Source organism: Ixodes scapularis, unplaced genomic scaffold (assembly GCF_016920785.2).
Source record: "Ixodes scapularis isolate PalLabHiFi unplaced genomic scaffold, ASM1692078v2 PGA_scaffold1__304_contigs__length_218370807, whole genome shotgun sequence".
Taxonomy (NCBI): Eukaryota; Metazoa; Arthropoda; class Arachnida; order Ixodida; family Ixodidae; genus Ixodes; species Ixodes scapularis.
In genome coordinates this window covers 161,624,092-161,640,845 of record NW_024609846.1, presented here as the reverse complement: position 1 = coordinate 161,640,845, position 16,754 = coordinate 161,624,092, and the positions used below count along the sequence as shown (strand labels likewise).

Below are 16,754 nucleotides of genomic sequence, written 5' to 3'. Positions count from 1 at the left end.
AATGGGGTTAAGAAGCTAAATTGTGGACGTTTTTACAAAAAACCTTCATCTGGTCATGTTTGTCGTTCGGCCAGGTTCAGCGGAGAAACAACTGAACTGGTGCAGAAGGAGGGTTACCATTCTCTAGAGTCGTACTGGCCGTACCTGCTGGCTTTAGTTTAAAAAGAAAATGAACTATTCAACTATATTTTGCATCGATGTGCAGTGGAAAACCTGATTAGCAACGCGTTGAACCACGGAGAACAAATGAACTCGCAAGTTTAGTGCCGACTATGCGATTTTCGAGAACACCCATGTTTACTCAACATCACCAACTGGTAATTTCCTGCTCGGTCTAGAATGGACCGTCGAAACATCTCTTGAATACTTAATTTTTGATCGAAACCGCCTGGAGACAATATCACTTGTTTTTACATAATGCAAAACAGTACGCCCCCCCCCCCCCCCCCCCCCCGCCTTTATAACGTGCGGATTGGAAAATGAATCAATATTGTCTCCACCTGTTCTCAGTAAAAACAATAAGTTCTAAGGATGTGTTTCGACGGTCCGTCTTAGGCAAAATAAGACAGTATTCACTAGGGCTGGGCAATTAATCGATTAACCTTCCGATTAATCGATTAAGGCTTTAATCGCGATCAAGGTCTTTAACCGGTTAATCGGTTTTTTTAATTGGTACCCAAAAACAAGTCAACTGGACGCACGCATGGCTCTATCCTGGACGACCTGCCCGAACTATAGGGGTAACTCACGCCCCGCCCTTCTCTTAAGGAAAACGCTGCTTGGCGTGTATCCAGTCGTTCTGTCCCGAGCGGTTTTCCGTGCCCAGCCAGGTGCTATGAGTAAGGTTCAATTCTCGCGCTCGCGAAGCGTCACGTGTCCGAGGATATACATTACAGTTCTGTTGAGGTCGGACGAACAAGCCGGGCCCGCAATTGATCCTCGCCCGACCACGAAACTTTACGTGTTGAGGATCCATTACACATCCTGCCCAGGCAAGACAAACAAGCAGAAAAACGAGCTGGGACGATAACAACGCCATGGTTACTTGTTCCAGTACTCGGCCCGTAAAAATGGACGAGTTCACCAGTATGAGAGACAATCTCGCTGGAAAATTTTGGTTTAAAGTAAACTCCAGCGGTAATGTTTTTAAGTCAAAGGAAGTCGACAGCATCATCTGCAAAAAGCCGTTTTCGTACAGTGGAAGCGTAAGTTCACTTCAGTATCGCTTACGAGCGAAACACCCATATAGCTGTAGCAAGGACCATCCGCCAAAACACAGACAACAATCAACGCCTTCTCATCGAGGCCCCTTTCTCTGAAAAAAGAAGAAAGCATCGTTCAAGCCCTGACTTCTTGTTTTCCTGTCGGAGAATGTGGACAAACCTCTTTGTCTTTGGAGCTGGAGCAAAAATATGTGAGTCTTTGAATCGTTGAACTACATGTATCTTCAATTCTAAATGTCCTTTGCGCCATGTAACAGAGAATAAAATAAGTCTTCAAAGGCAAGACGAGTTGTTTGCATTATTTTTAATAGATTATTTATAAAAATTAACGTAGCCGATTAATCGATTAATTAATCGATTAAAGGGTTGCGATTAATCGGGTTAAAATTTTTAATCGACGCCCAGCCCTAGTATTCACCTATCGGCACCGCTAAGTATTCACGTTTCATAATGTGGAAATTGGGTAATGAAATTTGTGTTATACGAACATATTCAGGATATGAGACACCTGATAAACCCGTCAAGTTAAGTCTGACATGCGCTTCTAAATATTTAAACCTAAATTTAAAGGTGAAAGAGAAAAGACCTTTAGCAAGCTTAGCGGAAGTAGAATGCCAGGCACCATGTCATGGATCTGTGTAGACATATTTTTCCTTTAAAGATACGCTCTTCCTACTTTCAGCGGCGTCAAAGGTAAAATCGGCGTTGACAACGCTGAACTCGGGTGATTTCCATGCAGTCGGCTTTTTGTTGACGTCCCATATTGAGTGGCTCAGGTGCTTACAAGCTGCCCTACACTTCTTTTTCCCGCTTTGTGTCTAAATGAAGTAAGTGAATTGAATATGTTCAGAAAATTATTAATGCGCTTGAGTGATCGCAGACGTGGGACAAAGCACAATGCATATCTTTAAATTAATATATAAGCCGATTGAGCGAGTGTTTATACAGCAGAAACAATTCGATCATTAAATCAAGAACAACTGTTTTTTGTTTTTTATGAATGCAGAGAATGATGTTTTTGATAAGCATACATACTAACTACCTTCGTTAACCATATTTCCCACCTTCTTTAAGGTAATAATTGCAAGATCATAAATATATATTGCACAATTCTTATTACAAATCTTCCGCCACTATCACCGAGTAAACCTCCGTTGTCATTGTAGTTGACCTTTCAATTCTCGTGCTCTCCTGCACCTACATAATCAATGTGTGCCAGTGCTAACGCTGTCTCCTGCGCCTCCTCTAGCCACCTCACACGGAGGTACGCGGAGCGTGCAGCTATACCGTGTTGCATGTTATACCGTGCTGCGGTCCATAGTAAGCAGGTTCGCTAATTAGATCGCGGTACACTGGAAATGCCATCCATTATGGCAGAAAATTTAGAAACTCTCCCCTGCCGGTAGGCGCTCAGATGTTCTACCGGATCTCCTCCGACGTAACCCGCTCGCATTTACGCTGGCGCGAGCGGTATGCATACTTCACTTCCGTATGCTTGGTTGAGCGAGTCTGTGCGTCGACGTGGATAACTCTTTGAGGTCACGACCTCCAGAAGCTCCGTAGTCCTAACGAGTCAAACGAGGTTGCTCGGAGCGTCTGCAAAAGCTTAAAGCTAAATGGAATGCCAAGGATATCATAAAATTAAATTAAGTGTACTCTTATGTATGCGCTGCGTATGATAATGTGCTATATCTTTGCAGAAGCAGCCGTTTCCGCTCAAAACACAAACGTAAATAGTTGATCGTATATATACACGGCGAACCCAGAGTAACAGTCTGAATTGTATCTGTCGACCATAAATTTTCAAATGGAGTATGTCCCCGTGTAAACATCAGTAGTGGTAAGCATACCTCGGCAAACCTCACTCATGAGGGCCCTCACTCACCCTCACTCACCCTCATCTTCACAGGTGAGGTGAGGGTGAGTGAGTTTCTGAACCAGGAAAATTCGTGAGTGTGAGGGTGAGTGAGGGCCGTGAGGGCTGTGAGGGCGGTGAGGGCCGTGAGGGCTGTGAGGGCGGTGAGGGCCGTGAGGGCGGTGAGGGCCGTGAGGGCCGTTAGGGCCGTGAGGGCCATGAGGGCCATGAGGGCGGTGAGGGCGGTGAGGGCGGTGAGGGCGGTGAGGGCGGTGAGGGCGGTGAGGCGTATGAGGGCTATGAGTGCGCGAGGGGCGTGAGGGCGGTGAGTGGCGTGAGGGCCATGAGTGCGTGAGTGGTGTGAGGGCGGTGAGTGCGTGAGGGGTGTGAGGGCCATGAGTGCGTGAGGGGAGTGGCATGAGAGGCGTGAGGGCCATGAGGGCGGTGAGTACATGAGGTGGTGTGAGGGCCATGAGTGCGTGAGGGCGGTGAGTGCGTGAGGGCGGTGAGTGCGTGAGGCCCCCTTCAGATCGAGCATCTTTCTCAGCAATTTTGGTGGTAAAGGCGGGTTGTTCTCTAGCTTTCCCTAGATCGACATGAATTGCTGAGGTCGGGTCCGGCTCGAAATAAGCAAGTAACTCGGAGCAATTCGAATGCGTTTGAAGCGGCTGCATCCAATCAGGGACGCAAAATTTTCACGTGATAGCACGTGCCGGTGATGATGACACCGAAAGACTTGGTTCTGGTTTGAAATCGATAGTTTTTTTTGGAAATAAACTGTTTCAGAAAGGTGCATTAGTATTCTTAACGAGATTTAAATGCATAAAAACACGCTTATAACGCGTAATTGCGTCTAAATAGTGCAAGAAAAATAACATTTTATGATGACGATGGCAAATTGCAGCAATTGGTTGCTGCGTGTGATCGCGGGCGGCCCGTGTTGCTGGTGTTGCGACGTAAAGTTAATGGGCGAAATTGCCCCATCTGAAGCTGGCCTGAGTGGCGTGAGGGCGGTGAGTGGCGTGAGGCGTGAGGGGTACGTGTGAGGGCCGCAAGGGCGGTGAGGCGCCTGAGGGCGGTGAGTGGCGTGAGGGCGGTGAGTGGCGTGAGGGCGGTGAGTGGCGTGAAGGCGGTGAGTAGCGTGAGGGTCGTGAGGGCGGTGAGGGCCGTGAGGGCGGTGAGGGCTATGAGTGCGTGAGGGCCGTGAGGGCGGTGAGGGCGGTGAGGGCCGTGAGGGCCGTGAGGGCCGTGAAGGCGGTGAGGGCCGTGAGGGCCGTGAGGGCGGTGAGGGCCGTGATGGCGGTGAGTGGCGTGAGGGCGGTGAGTGGCGTGAGGGCGGTGAGTGGCGTGAGGGCGGTGAGTGGCGTGAGGGCCATGAGTGAGTGAGGGGCGTGAGGGCCGTGAGGGCGGTGAGGGCCGTGAGGGCCGTGAGGGCAGTGAGGGCGTGAGGGCCGTGAGGTTCAGTGAGGGTGAGTGAAGGGCTGAAGGTGAGTGTGACTGTGAGGGTGAGAGTGAGTGAGGGGCTGAAGGTGAGTGTAGCTGTGAGGGTGAGGGTGAGTGAGGGGCTTAGGTGAGTGGGGCTGTGAGGGTGAGGGTGAGTGAGGGCGACCTAAAATGCCGACCTCTGGTGGTAAGCGATAAAAATTGAATGAAAATTTGCCTTGTAAAATGTGGGGTGTATGAAATGCCGTACAACTTTGAACGCGAACGTGGCGTATTTTCGGCACCACTCCCTTCGATGTCAAATTCATGAGCCTCATGAGTACGCTAGCGGAGGCGAGGAATTGATTCCACAAGGACGGTACCCTCCGGACTATATAAGGACGTGTAAGCTTTTTGTGTTCTAATAAAGCCGGAATTTTTCCAAGTGTGCACTGCATGGTACATTTTTACGTGAAGATGGTGCACCGGGTACGGACTATCCATATAAGAAAAAAACTTTTTGGATTCAGACGAAACTCGCCGAAGTGCATACCCATAGCTCACGCATAACGTCACGCTATGAAAGGTCAGGTCCCCCTCCGCACGTGCCACGCTGGTGGTTGACTGACTTCAACCCATTCGAATGTGCGCTCTAAGTGGAAGTGTGCAGCTAGCCGCCCGTACGCGCGAACACATGCATCATATACTTTCAATGCGGTCTGGCTTTCGACATGTGAACTTGGCACAACGTACCAAGCTCACTATGCCGGTGTTCAGCCAATACGTGCAGAATTCACCAACATCAATGCTAGCGCAATACAAGCAAAAAGCAATCGACATACCACCGACGCGAGATATTGACGCGATGGACTGTCATATATACAAAACAAGTTTAATAGCGCGGTTCAAGGCGTGTAAATCACTAGTATTTTACAATTATTTGACAAGCGGCTCTAGGATCCGCGACTGAAATGATTTCAAAGCAGAAATTTTTTTCCGATTTCGCGAAGCGCTAGTAAACAACGCAAGGCTTACCTTGGCGCGTTTCGTAGTTGTAGGATTCATGAATAAGAAGCGTGATGGAAAATGTGCGGCTTAATCATTGATGTCAGTTCGGTTCAGTTTTCTCTTCCATCGTGCCTTCTTTTTCTTGGACGGCTGCTCTGTCGATGGAAACGCCAATGAAACAATGGCCGCGATAGTCAGTTCGTTAAACCGCCGTATTCTTTTATCTTAGAGCGATCTCTACAGAAGCACGCGGCGCGCTTACCATGGTTCAAGCTGACGCATGTGCAGGCCATGTGTACACCGGGTGCAGATTGCAGTCCGGAGAATATAGTAGCCTTTATATCCGCTTTCCACACTACACTGCGCGCCACCGGGACTCCTTTTCTTTTCGACCACATCCCCTCTCCCTGTCTACCTTATTCCCCAGCCGCAGGACAGGGAATATCTCCGACGTGGGAGAGATGGGGAATCCGGGTTGGACGTGCGTCCCGAACTCGACAGTCCGTAGGAAGCTACAAGCCCGCAAAACGGGTCGTGCGTCATATTTCGCCATATACGATCACCCACCCTCTAAAACCCAACCACAGAGTGCCAGATCAGGCGTGAAAGATAGGCGGACGCGAAAGAAGTCCGAAAACAAACAAAGCCTATGTGGCATCTAAGGCTTTCAAGAGGGTATTATGCTAAAAGCGCAAGGTCACAGCACATTCACTGTACTTGGTTAGTATATAGCTAATGGTCGCACAAGCGCAGAAAGATGGCTAACACCATGACATCGCGCTTTTGACGCTGCCTGATTGGCCCTATCGGCGTGTAGCATCGTCTGCGCGCACGGATTTGAAGGGGCTCTGTAAGGGGACTAAGAAAACTGAATGCTGCTTCGAATGGGGTTCCTATCAGTGTCCAACACGAGCGTTCAGTGAAGATATAGATCAAGAGTGTCGGATAATCACGACGTAGCATTCTAAAGGTAGGACTGGCTGAATAGATGCACGACCCCTTCTGATCCTTTCATGCGTTCCTAACTGAATGTTAATTCCCACAATTAGGAAGATCAGGCATGGCTGTTGCAGGCTCTTGTATTTCCGGTTCTCTTTTGGTTGACATCAATGACATTAACAATATAATAACATCTTGAACTCATTCAAGGTTTTGAGGCTATTATTTCCAAAATACATTAAATTTCTTTTTTAATACATTTGTATTGTGTTGCTGGAGTCCCACACAACAGTTCAAACAAACGCAATGCAAATTTAAAAAAAAAATGGACAGAAACGCTTTACCGGGCACCTTTAAGGTTAAACGAAGGGATATCGGTGGCCGAGTGCTCGGGCTGGAGAACCCAGAGATCCTGGGCTCAATCCCCACCCCTGCCCGTTTCGATCTGAATGAGCATCGTACCGTCGTGCGGTCGTGTACCACTACTGTGTGGTGCACGTTAAAGACCCCAGGGAAGCGGTTGTACTGCAATGGCTAAATTTCTCATCTACAATGAGTGAATCGTCGCATCTTTGAAATGGCTTACCAACTACACGCTGTCTAAATATCCCCACCACCCCAATTATTATTAGGGTGAAACAAAGTGCAGTTCAAGGACTGTCACGTTCGTGGTTACCGCTCGGTGGACGCAATATTGTTACTATCTTTTTTGCTGACAGTTGCATGAACTTGAAGAAAATCCAAGACTTAATTTGCGTACGTCATTCCCATCATTCGCGTCTTTCGGCATTGATCATAGTGTAGCTCTAACCATGCGAAAAGCTTCCCCAAATCGTGACTTTGACCGCACAGATGGTGCATCGATACCGATCAAAGGAATCGAAAAAAGCGTTATCGAGCAACACGACGCTGTTACCATGGAAGGCGCATTGTGCAAAGTAGAGTAGTATTAGGCAACTGCAATAAGAGTAGTTTAAAACAGTCTAAGAGGGGAATGGCTCTAATAGGCTAAACGAACTTGACGTTGATAACATTTTAGAATATTTGTGAGAAATGACAAGCATGCCAATTAGCTGTAACTGGTGTAGATTTTTCTGACCGGTGGCCACAGCGGCAATGCGATCTCCGTTAGTTGTCGAGAGTTATGATGAATAACAGCACAAAAATACAGGGACAACAAGAGCAAAGAGGACAAAGGACAAACTAGCCCAATTGTCTATTCAATGATGTTGTCGGAAGTTCCACGGCTGAACTGGCTGTTAAATACGGCAAAAAATCGATGTCGGCCAGTAACCGGAACTTTCACGACGATACTGGGCATAAAGTACCGAAATAAACCGATGTCTGCCAGTAGCCGGAACTTTCACAGCGCAACTGGCCAGAAAGTAAAAGAAACTGATGTCGGCCATTGGCCGGAAATTTCATGACGAGATTGGCCACAAAGTGCAAGAAACTGATGTCGTCCGGAACTTTTAGGGCGAGAATGGCCAGACAGTACAGAATAAAAAAAAAAAAAATGTCAGCCAGTCGCCGGAACTTTTATGGCGAGACTGACCATTGAGGCCAGCGAAGCCCCAATGCCTGCCGGGGCCAGTTTCTCATTGGTGCCACTGGCCCGGGTTCTGCCATGCAGTTCCCGGTACTGGTCGACGTAGGCCCAGTACAGGGTGACATGCTGTGCTAGCTGGTCCATGAGCTGGTAGAAGCTTGCCATGACGATTATAACCCTAAACTTAAAAAAAAAGACTTTTTTTTTTTTTTTTTTTTTTTTACATTAGAGGACAAAGTAGTAGGGACTCAAGTTGCCTGTCCCCATTATGTTTATGTTTCAATGTAAATTGCTCTTCCTCCTTCTGCCCCAGCCTCGAGTAAAGGTCATCGGGATAACGTAGTTAGCTTGTCTTCTATTCAATACAATATATTAAATGGAACCGTAACATTTATGTGTATTGTTGATGACTTGGATTACAAGTAGCTCCTGCGATATACACTGTATTGTTACATTTGCAAGAAGACGGACGCGTCCCAGAATCCAATTGGGGTGTAAGTTTTTTTAATGTGTCCAGTGTCTTTTTCCTTTGAATCGTTATGTCAATTGGCTGCCGCACGCAAGATAATGCTGGTCGTTGTTTTGTAGCATCAGTTTTACAAGATGCTTCCTTTTAACTCGAACAGGTTTAATTCTTTTGAATAGAAGGTGGGAGTTAGACGAGTTCTGTTTGTACCATGCATCTTTCAGGCTCGTCCAACTTTAGATAAAGGAATCATTGTCACGGTAAGCTGTCTAATTGATTCTCATCCAGGGTGTAAGGTAGACAGGTGGGGAAACGGCCCATAGAGCCCTACCGCAGCGCCGTGACCGGATTGTGTACTCGTCTGCTTGCGGGTACCCCCAATTTGCGACAGATGGCGCTGCGGCGAGAGGAAAAAAATGGGAATCGAATTTGCAGGGAACTTTATGGGAGAGTGCGCAAAATAAACCGAGAGCACGACATTCCTGCATTGAAAATCCACGAGAAATCATCTCCGTCAGTTTAGGCGGTCGCCACCGGTCACCCACCCGGAGTGAGAGTTCGCGGTGCACCACATAGATGATGCCACAGAAAAAAAGAAACCCGAGGGGGACACAATCCGGTCGCTCATTTGGCTCTCGTTTCCCCACCTGTCTACCTTACACCCTGTTCTCATCTGTGACTTACCTTTTTAATTTACTGTTTTAGGGATAACGTTGAAATTACAGTAATGACAGAAATGACATTTCGAAGCCAACCAATTAAAAACAAAATTGAGGAAAGTGATGTTTTTGTTTAGTTATTATTCGATAAAGTTTCGCGGTTTCTTTGCCCGAATTAAAAATCCACTCGGAATGGTGACGTCATCGTTTCAGTCTTTTCATTACTATCTCGGCAGCGCGTCTTCGGTGAGTGTCCCGACGACAGATGCGAGGACGTCACTGAAACGACACGTCACTCCTCCAAGCGTCATCGTGGGCAAGGCTTACTGTTCTTTTCTTTTTTTTCGCGTGGAATTTTTAAATCGCGCGAGATAGAAACGCGGAAAGTCAGCGAAAAATATCCCCAAAAAAGAATTATTCCTTTGGCAATTAATTTAAAATTGGTATGGGCTCTAGCCTTCATTACCATCAATACTGCAATTCCAACATGACCCTTAAAACCAACAATTAATTAGTCAATAAAAATTTATTTAATAGTCATCTTAGCATGATGGTTAATCCCTTTAACCAATGCCCGCCGAGCCTGACAAATAAATGTTAAAACGGAACTTGCCTAACACCCTCACCCCCCCCCCCCCCCCCCATTTATAAAAAAATATGTTCGAATTTGAATTAATCATTCTGTAGACTTGGTTAATGTTTCCTTAAGTATTTTTATGTTCAATGTTGACGTTTTCTTTGTAATTTTTTTTCAGCTGCAAGATTTTTAATAACCCCAGCAGAGGTGAACCGTATAAATCAATCAATTAAACAATAAGAAAAGATGTCGTTTAAGCAATGTCAATTGCCCGAGGAACTGACAGCCATAATCCAGGCGCCATTTTATATTGGAGAGAGGTCACGCGCTATTAGTGCCGTACACGGATATTGCAGAGAATAAATACTCGAATATAAATATTAAGTGGAGAGGAATAATTGATCTCGACATCTACTAATCACTTCAGTCACACTTCTGCTCTCACGACAGTCTATACCTTTTCTTTTGTAAGTTCATTATTCGGGATTCAGATGCTATTCCGCAATTGTTTTTTTTTTTTAATAATAGGTTAACTGAACGATGGTTTAAGCTCAAATTTCGACTGTTCACCGATGGCTGTGAATTGCACTTCGCCAAAACCGTGACACAAAAGCCTATTGTCACCATAATAAGACCGCCAGTACCGCCAAATTGTCTCTCCTGAACCGGCTACAATCGCCATTCCTAACCGAAAACAAAGAGGTTGTAAAAACAGAACTCCACAGAAAAGCAGTGGCAAACGAAGCGGAATACAGGCCCCAAAATGAAAGCGCGAACGGAGCTATAACAGCGACGGAGCAAAAGCGAAACAATGAGTCTCGGCGCGATGCTCTCCGCCCTTGTGTATATGTGGATAGAGATTCGGGGGTGCGCGAGGTCCGCGAGATAAAAAAAAAAAGAATACATATACAGGGAAGCTCCATTTCTGCAGCAGGACGGCTCCGTTCCTCTGTCAACAGCCGGGGTGCCCCAGAATAAATAAAGAGCCGGGAAACAAGGATCTGAGAAACACCAACGGCACAGCCTTGGCCAGAATCAACGGTCCTCCTGCGGAGCCTACTTCTGGACCCATTGATTTTTCCATTAGAGCCACGCACTCCGTCGTCGTAGTCGCCGGGTCTGTGCGAACGCTTGTCGGTCGACTCATGGTACCCATCCTGCCGTGGGCTTTCTTCCTCCGTCTGTGTGTCCATGTTGGTGGGCTTGTGTGCGCGAGTGTGACAGACGTATAACAAGCGCGCGAGTCTGTTCTGAAAGTGATTCGTTTTCTTCTGATGCCTTATTCAGGAGGTCGGGGATAGGGCCGACGACGAACCGGCCTTACTTATTGGTAGAAGCATTAGGAGGGTTTTTTTGTATTTGGATCCTCAAAATCTGATTGTTCTATCTTCTGGTACACTTTGGAGGCACATTTAGAAACTACTCAAAATTAAATATAAAAAAAAAAAAAAACATTAAAGTGACCACTAAGACCTCGGACTCCAATCTCCGAAAAAGAGTGCGCGAAAGGAACGAAAGCGAGCAGGCGTGGGGGAAAGCTGTGCTGTTTGCGTGGTTGATGTCCAAATTAAAAGCCAAAGCGTTCCACGGACTTTTCACGTTTCTTAAAGTAGCGCTCGTTTTTTTCTTTATTTTTTTTTTCTTTCGCGGCATGTGCTGTATCCTGTTTGAACGATCCTCCAGTCTTCAAGGCTTTTCTCATATAAAAAGAGGCATGTGCTAAAATTTGTTGTTTTCGAAATTATTGATGCTATGGAAAGTTTTACCTGGGGCAATATGTACAAACCACTGACTTCGGGTATTTTGTTAGTTAGGGATTAAGAGACAAATTCTAGTAAACTTGACAGGTATATTGTGGCGCCGTGCGACTGCAATGCTTTACAGCATTTCGATGGGAATGTAATTATTTTATGATTGCAGACAGTTTCATTAAATTTATTCGAGAAATAGTGGCAAAAAATAACTAAACTGTCAATCAGTCTCCAACAGCTCTCTGTACGGTGTATTCAAATAATGACGGTCATAGGGGCGTTATGCCTGTATTATGTTTTCGATTACTTTTTAATTTTATGTTAGTTGCCATAACGTGTCTATAACACGGAATGAACCTTACTTTAACTAGAAACTTTCTTGTTTTTGTAAAAACAAAATACAAAAAGAGTCTGAGAGACGGTGGAACTACATTTTTTCCAATGCGCGTAGAGGCGACTTGAAAGACCACATGAATACAAAATAAAACATTGTACAACGTACTTATTTTTACGCGTGATGCACGCCAAGTGACCAGCTAGAAGTATCTAAAATTAGTTTGTTTAAGGTTGTCGTTCAATTGATATATAATGACAAACTTGGCCTCTTGCACAAAACTTTTATATTTAGCCATCCTTCGGCAATTTTTTAATACTTTCTAAGTCAAGTTTTAGGCTGAAGATTTTTGTGCAAATTATTTCATGCACTTTTTTAACAAAAGGTTAGTGCCCATCTGTTGTGAGTGTATTTTGCTTTGCGCCCTCAAGTCTTCAAAATATAGAAAACAAATTATGGTTCTCGTTATTTTTTAATTTCAGTTCATGAACCTTTCGAAACAGATGATTCAGGATCCCTATTAATATATTGCATTATATTGTCCTGAAATGGAGAAGAAAAACGTTTTGTCAGATCTATGTAGCGGTTGAAATTATCATTGGAGGCCTTGTACCTCATCGACTAGTGGTGCTCGAGCACCGCACCCACAGTGGCTGTACTTGATCGCAAAATCTCCCAAATAGCATAAAGCATTATACAAAAAAAAAGACTGCGAATTATATTTATTAGTGATATGTCTGTATATGTATCTGAAAACTAAACCATGCGACGCATTCGGTTCTTGGGGCGTTCTGCATGGTTGATTGTGTTGCGCTGCGCTGCTTTTCCTGGGTAGTAAACGAATGAAAATGGCCTGTTGACAAAACAATTCGATTCATTTATCTGGACATCATTGTACTACGTTTCGAATTTCGATGAATCGGCTACACTCCAGGCCCGTTCACACTCCTGCGACCGAGTAAGACCTAGAGAGATTCGACCGGTTTTTGAGCCTCTTGTGATCTCTTAGGACCAGCTCCGCTGCATCGCATCCGGTCCTAAGAATTCGCAAAAGGCTTAAAAACCGGTCTGGTCTCTCTCGGTCGTACTCGGTCGCAAGAGTGTGAACGACGCTCCCCACGATATTGGATTGACTTGTATAGCTCGTAGCGTCGTCTGCAATTCATGTTAAGTTAAAATGGAGCATATAAAAACAAACGCATTAGGAATCTCATGCCCCAACTCATGGCGGACGTGCAAAGTTAAAAACAATATCAGTTTGCGTCTAAACAAAATAGACGAAAAAGTGGAAAGCTAGGTAGCGTCATTCAACCAGCGTTGCGGCGTCCCGCAAGTGATGCCTCTGGTGTTTGTAACGACACTGACTATCGGATAATGTTTGCACAGCGCAGCGCCACACTCTCTGCATGGTCTAAAAATATGTTCAAGGTATGAGCCGCACCTTCTTATTCCATCAATGATCCGCATAGTTTTAAATGATCCTATAAGGTAATATAGACGACAAAAAGTTTTAAAAAATGTTTATAACAATCGCCTGAACGTTTTTTTTTTACTTCTGTGTTGGTTACATGCTTCCATGCCAATATCTGAATGTTTGCTGACAATCTCTCAAGCCGCCATGTTTCAGAGTTTTCATCAACATAAGTCACGTAAGGACCATTATTATTTAGGAGAATCAACCGGTACCTTGACGTTGTCTCTAAAAAATTATGAACTTCTAATTTAAAGTTTCAGAAGGGCGTACCCAAATTTGGGCATGTCCAAAAGATGGCAAAGAGGGCATGCGCCAAGCCCAAAACGCGGTTTGGGCTTCGCGCATGCTCACTGGCGACGACGCTATATTTATTTATTTATTTTTTTTATTCGCAAAGCTTTCGGGTATTCTATTCTAAAAATTCATCATGTTATTACTTAAGTATTTACTATCAAACATTATGACACCGGCGGTGCACGTAAATGCGAGTAACAACCTAGCCTTTTATGATCAATGACATTTTGTGCCTCGAAGTTAGTGTTTTTTTATGCAAACACATTTTTCCGATTTGTTCTTATTATAACTTTGGCTATGCCGTATTAATTCACCGTCAGGTGAATTAATAATATTGACCATTTAGACACTGTTCAACATCATCTGAAATCATTGAACACGTGTTGTTTTGGGGGATATCAACCTCCAGATGCGTTGCGTGAACGTTGCCCGTTGTGCAGTGGCGTTTCAAACACTAGATGCATCACTTGCACGAATGCGTGACGCTTGTCCAATGATTCTACCTAGCTTTCCATTTCATCGTCCCTTATTCTTTTATATATTTTTATTATTAAATTATTTATTAAGTTTCTGCAATATCACTAACTTTACCAAGTCCTACAACAGTAGGATTAGTCCATGAGCGCAGTCTACCAAAGTAGCGATGCGAGGTTAATATTGACTTATAATCGTCCATGGAGCCTCAACTCAGCTTGCGTCTTCTGTAACCAAGGCCAAAACGCTTTCTGCTCCAAGTGTCTTTATAACCTTCTAAACCTCTTTTTTGATGTATTATCATTGTGTCTGTGATCTTCCGTCTCTGCATTTCTGTACGAGGTAAGCTTTGACGTGGCCACCACGAAAATCAGAGTACATTTGTCCAGTACGTTCCGAACGGCCTTTTGTCAGTGCTCCGCCGCTGATAAAAGGTTGTCCCAGCGTTCGCGCGGGGGCTCTTGCAATCGCGGCGCGGGCGATAACGGTCAATAAATGTCAACGTGTTCTTAAACCACTGAATTGTATCGTCTTTTGAGACGGGTAGCAGCAAGAGAAGTTCTACAACACCTGTCACCACTGTAAGGTTGGGCGACGCCGCGGAGTGTTTCGTTTTGTTCATTTTGTTAGCGGCCGCCCGTCCGCAGCTGGAGCGCCTCGGGGCGAGCCGTGTTGGTCGCCCCTCCGGGGTGGTCACTGGGCGCGGGGAGTGTTTTCTTTTGTTTGTATTTGCGGAGGCGTCTGCCACTTGGCGAATCCTCCGCGGCCGGTCGGGTTTCGACCGAGGGGTCCGCTGCGATTCCGAGAAGACGGCGACCACCACCGATGTTAGGGGGCTCTCCCCTCGGGTTCGTTAGGAGCCTGCGCGCCTTGGTGCGATGAAGGTTGGGCAGCCCCCGGGTGGTCGCTGTGCGCGAGAAGTGTCATCTTTTTGTTTGTTTACGAAGGCGGCTGCTGCCGGGCGCAGCCCCGTGGCTGATCGGGTTTCGACTAAGGGGCTCCCTGTGGCGCCACGAGGACGTGGACGACGACCACTGTCGGAGTTACGGGGCTGTCACCTCGGGTCCGTTGGAAACTTGACGAATGGGCCTGTTTGCGCCCTGTCGGACATTGGACGGGTGGCAGCACGTGACTCCGAGGGGTTTCAAACCTATTGGCCGATCCCTTCCCGAGGGCGAGGAAGACCGAGGTTTTAAAAGCTCGTGTCGGGGCGGGAAGGGGGGATTTTTGCCTGCTTGGGAACGACTGTAAAGAAGTTCGACGGAGATGCAAACTTCCCCTACTTGTACATAAAACTGTACAGAGTTTGTAATGTAAATAAATGTCTTGAACTCGTAACCCCCAAAAGCCTCCATCGTCCACCAAACTACCAAGCCGCCAGCCAAGAAGAACAACGACGAAACTTTACTGGCGCAGCCGACAGGGCTGGCGGAAGAGTATCGGCGTACCTCTCGGGCAAGAGGACAGCGAAGGGATCGTGCGCCTGAACCTTCAAGGAAGGGGCGCAACACGTCTCCGAACCGGGACCCAGCTGGAACAAGCTCCTGAAGACGGCGGCAGACCTCAGCACCTGAACCGTCAAGGGGTGCAAGGAAGTGAGCGCCTGCCGACGTTGGAGCAGAGCACTGGGACTCTTCGACGGAAACAGCCGCAACACGTCTCCGGACCGGGACCCTGTTGGAACAAGCTCCTGAAGACGGCGGCAGACCTCAGCGCACCTGAACCGTAAAGGGGTGCAAGCAAGTGAGCGCCTGCCGACGTTGGAGCAGAACGGAAACAGGCTAGCCCCGACTGGGTGAGTGGGATTTCTTGCGTGTTCCCAGGGGTTGACGTGGCTCCGGTACAGCGTTGAGTGGTTTATGGTGGTCGTAACGAGAGGCATGGCTGAGAAGTCGGCGGATGAGTCGGGGACGGGGGACAATGATCGGGCCGAGGTTGAGCTACAGAAAGCGGGAAACTCGGGCGAGTCCGATGCGGTTGCGATGCGGCGACTCGAGTTGGAGCACGCGCGCGAGTTGCTCAGACTCGAGTCGGAAGAGCGCATCGCTATGCGCCGGATTGAGGTAGATGGAAAGACGACTCGACCGGAGTCAAGCTCTGGGTCGGACTCCAGCGAGGGTTGTCGTATGGACCCGTTCTCACAGGGTGCCAAGGTGCTGAAAGGCCGTAAGCTGCCTTGCGACGCGGACGTGCCAGTTTGGTTTGAGGAGGTCGAAAAAATATTCTCGACGTTCGGGGTGCCCCAAAACAACCGGGTGCATCTGATTATGCCTGCACTGTCGGAGAGGGTGAGGTACCTTTTCGCTAGCCTGAGCGCAGAGGAGGTCGCCGACTACGAAAGGGTGAAAGCGGCCGTCCTAGAGGAGCTGAGACTGACGCCGGGGGAATACCTCCGGCGCTTCGAAACCGCGTCCAAAAGAAAAGACGAAGGGTGGACCCAATTCGCGTCAAGGGTGAGGGGTTATTTTACTTATTACCTTGACGCGAGAGGGGCCGACACTAAGCAAGACCTAGTCGAACTGATGGTCGCGGATCGGGTAAAAAACGGTCTGAGCAGGGACAGCCTGAAGTATGTGATTCTGCGCGAAGGCGAGGGATGGATGAAGGCACACGAGATCGCCAAAATTCTCCAGACGTTCGAGGAGGCTGAGGGGAAGGGCCGCCTCGCGAAGGTGGTAGATGCTAGCGGGGATAACGGCGCGGCGCCGGTTGCAAGGGCTGGCAGGGGT

The 16,754-nt window shown here is 47.0% G+C and overlaps 1 protein-coding gene across 1 annotated transcript in view; it reads left to right on the top strand.

Moving 5' to 3' along the window:
- LOC115330116 overlaps positions 1-15,754 on the top strand; it is an 82,060-nt gene extending 66,306 nt beyond the window's left edge. The window contains exon 2 of the mRNA XM_040222076.1: positions 15,442-15,754. Within this exon, the coding sequence (XP_040078010.1) occupies positions 15,442-15,754 (313 nt within the window). The remainder of the gene's footprint in view (positions 1-15,441) is intronic.
- Positions 15,755-16,754: the final 1,000 nt, after the last annotated feature.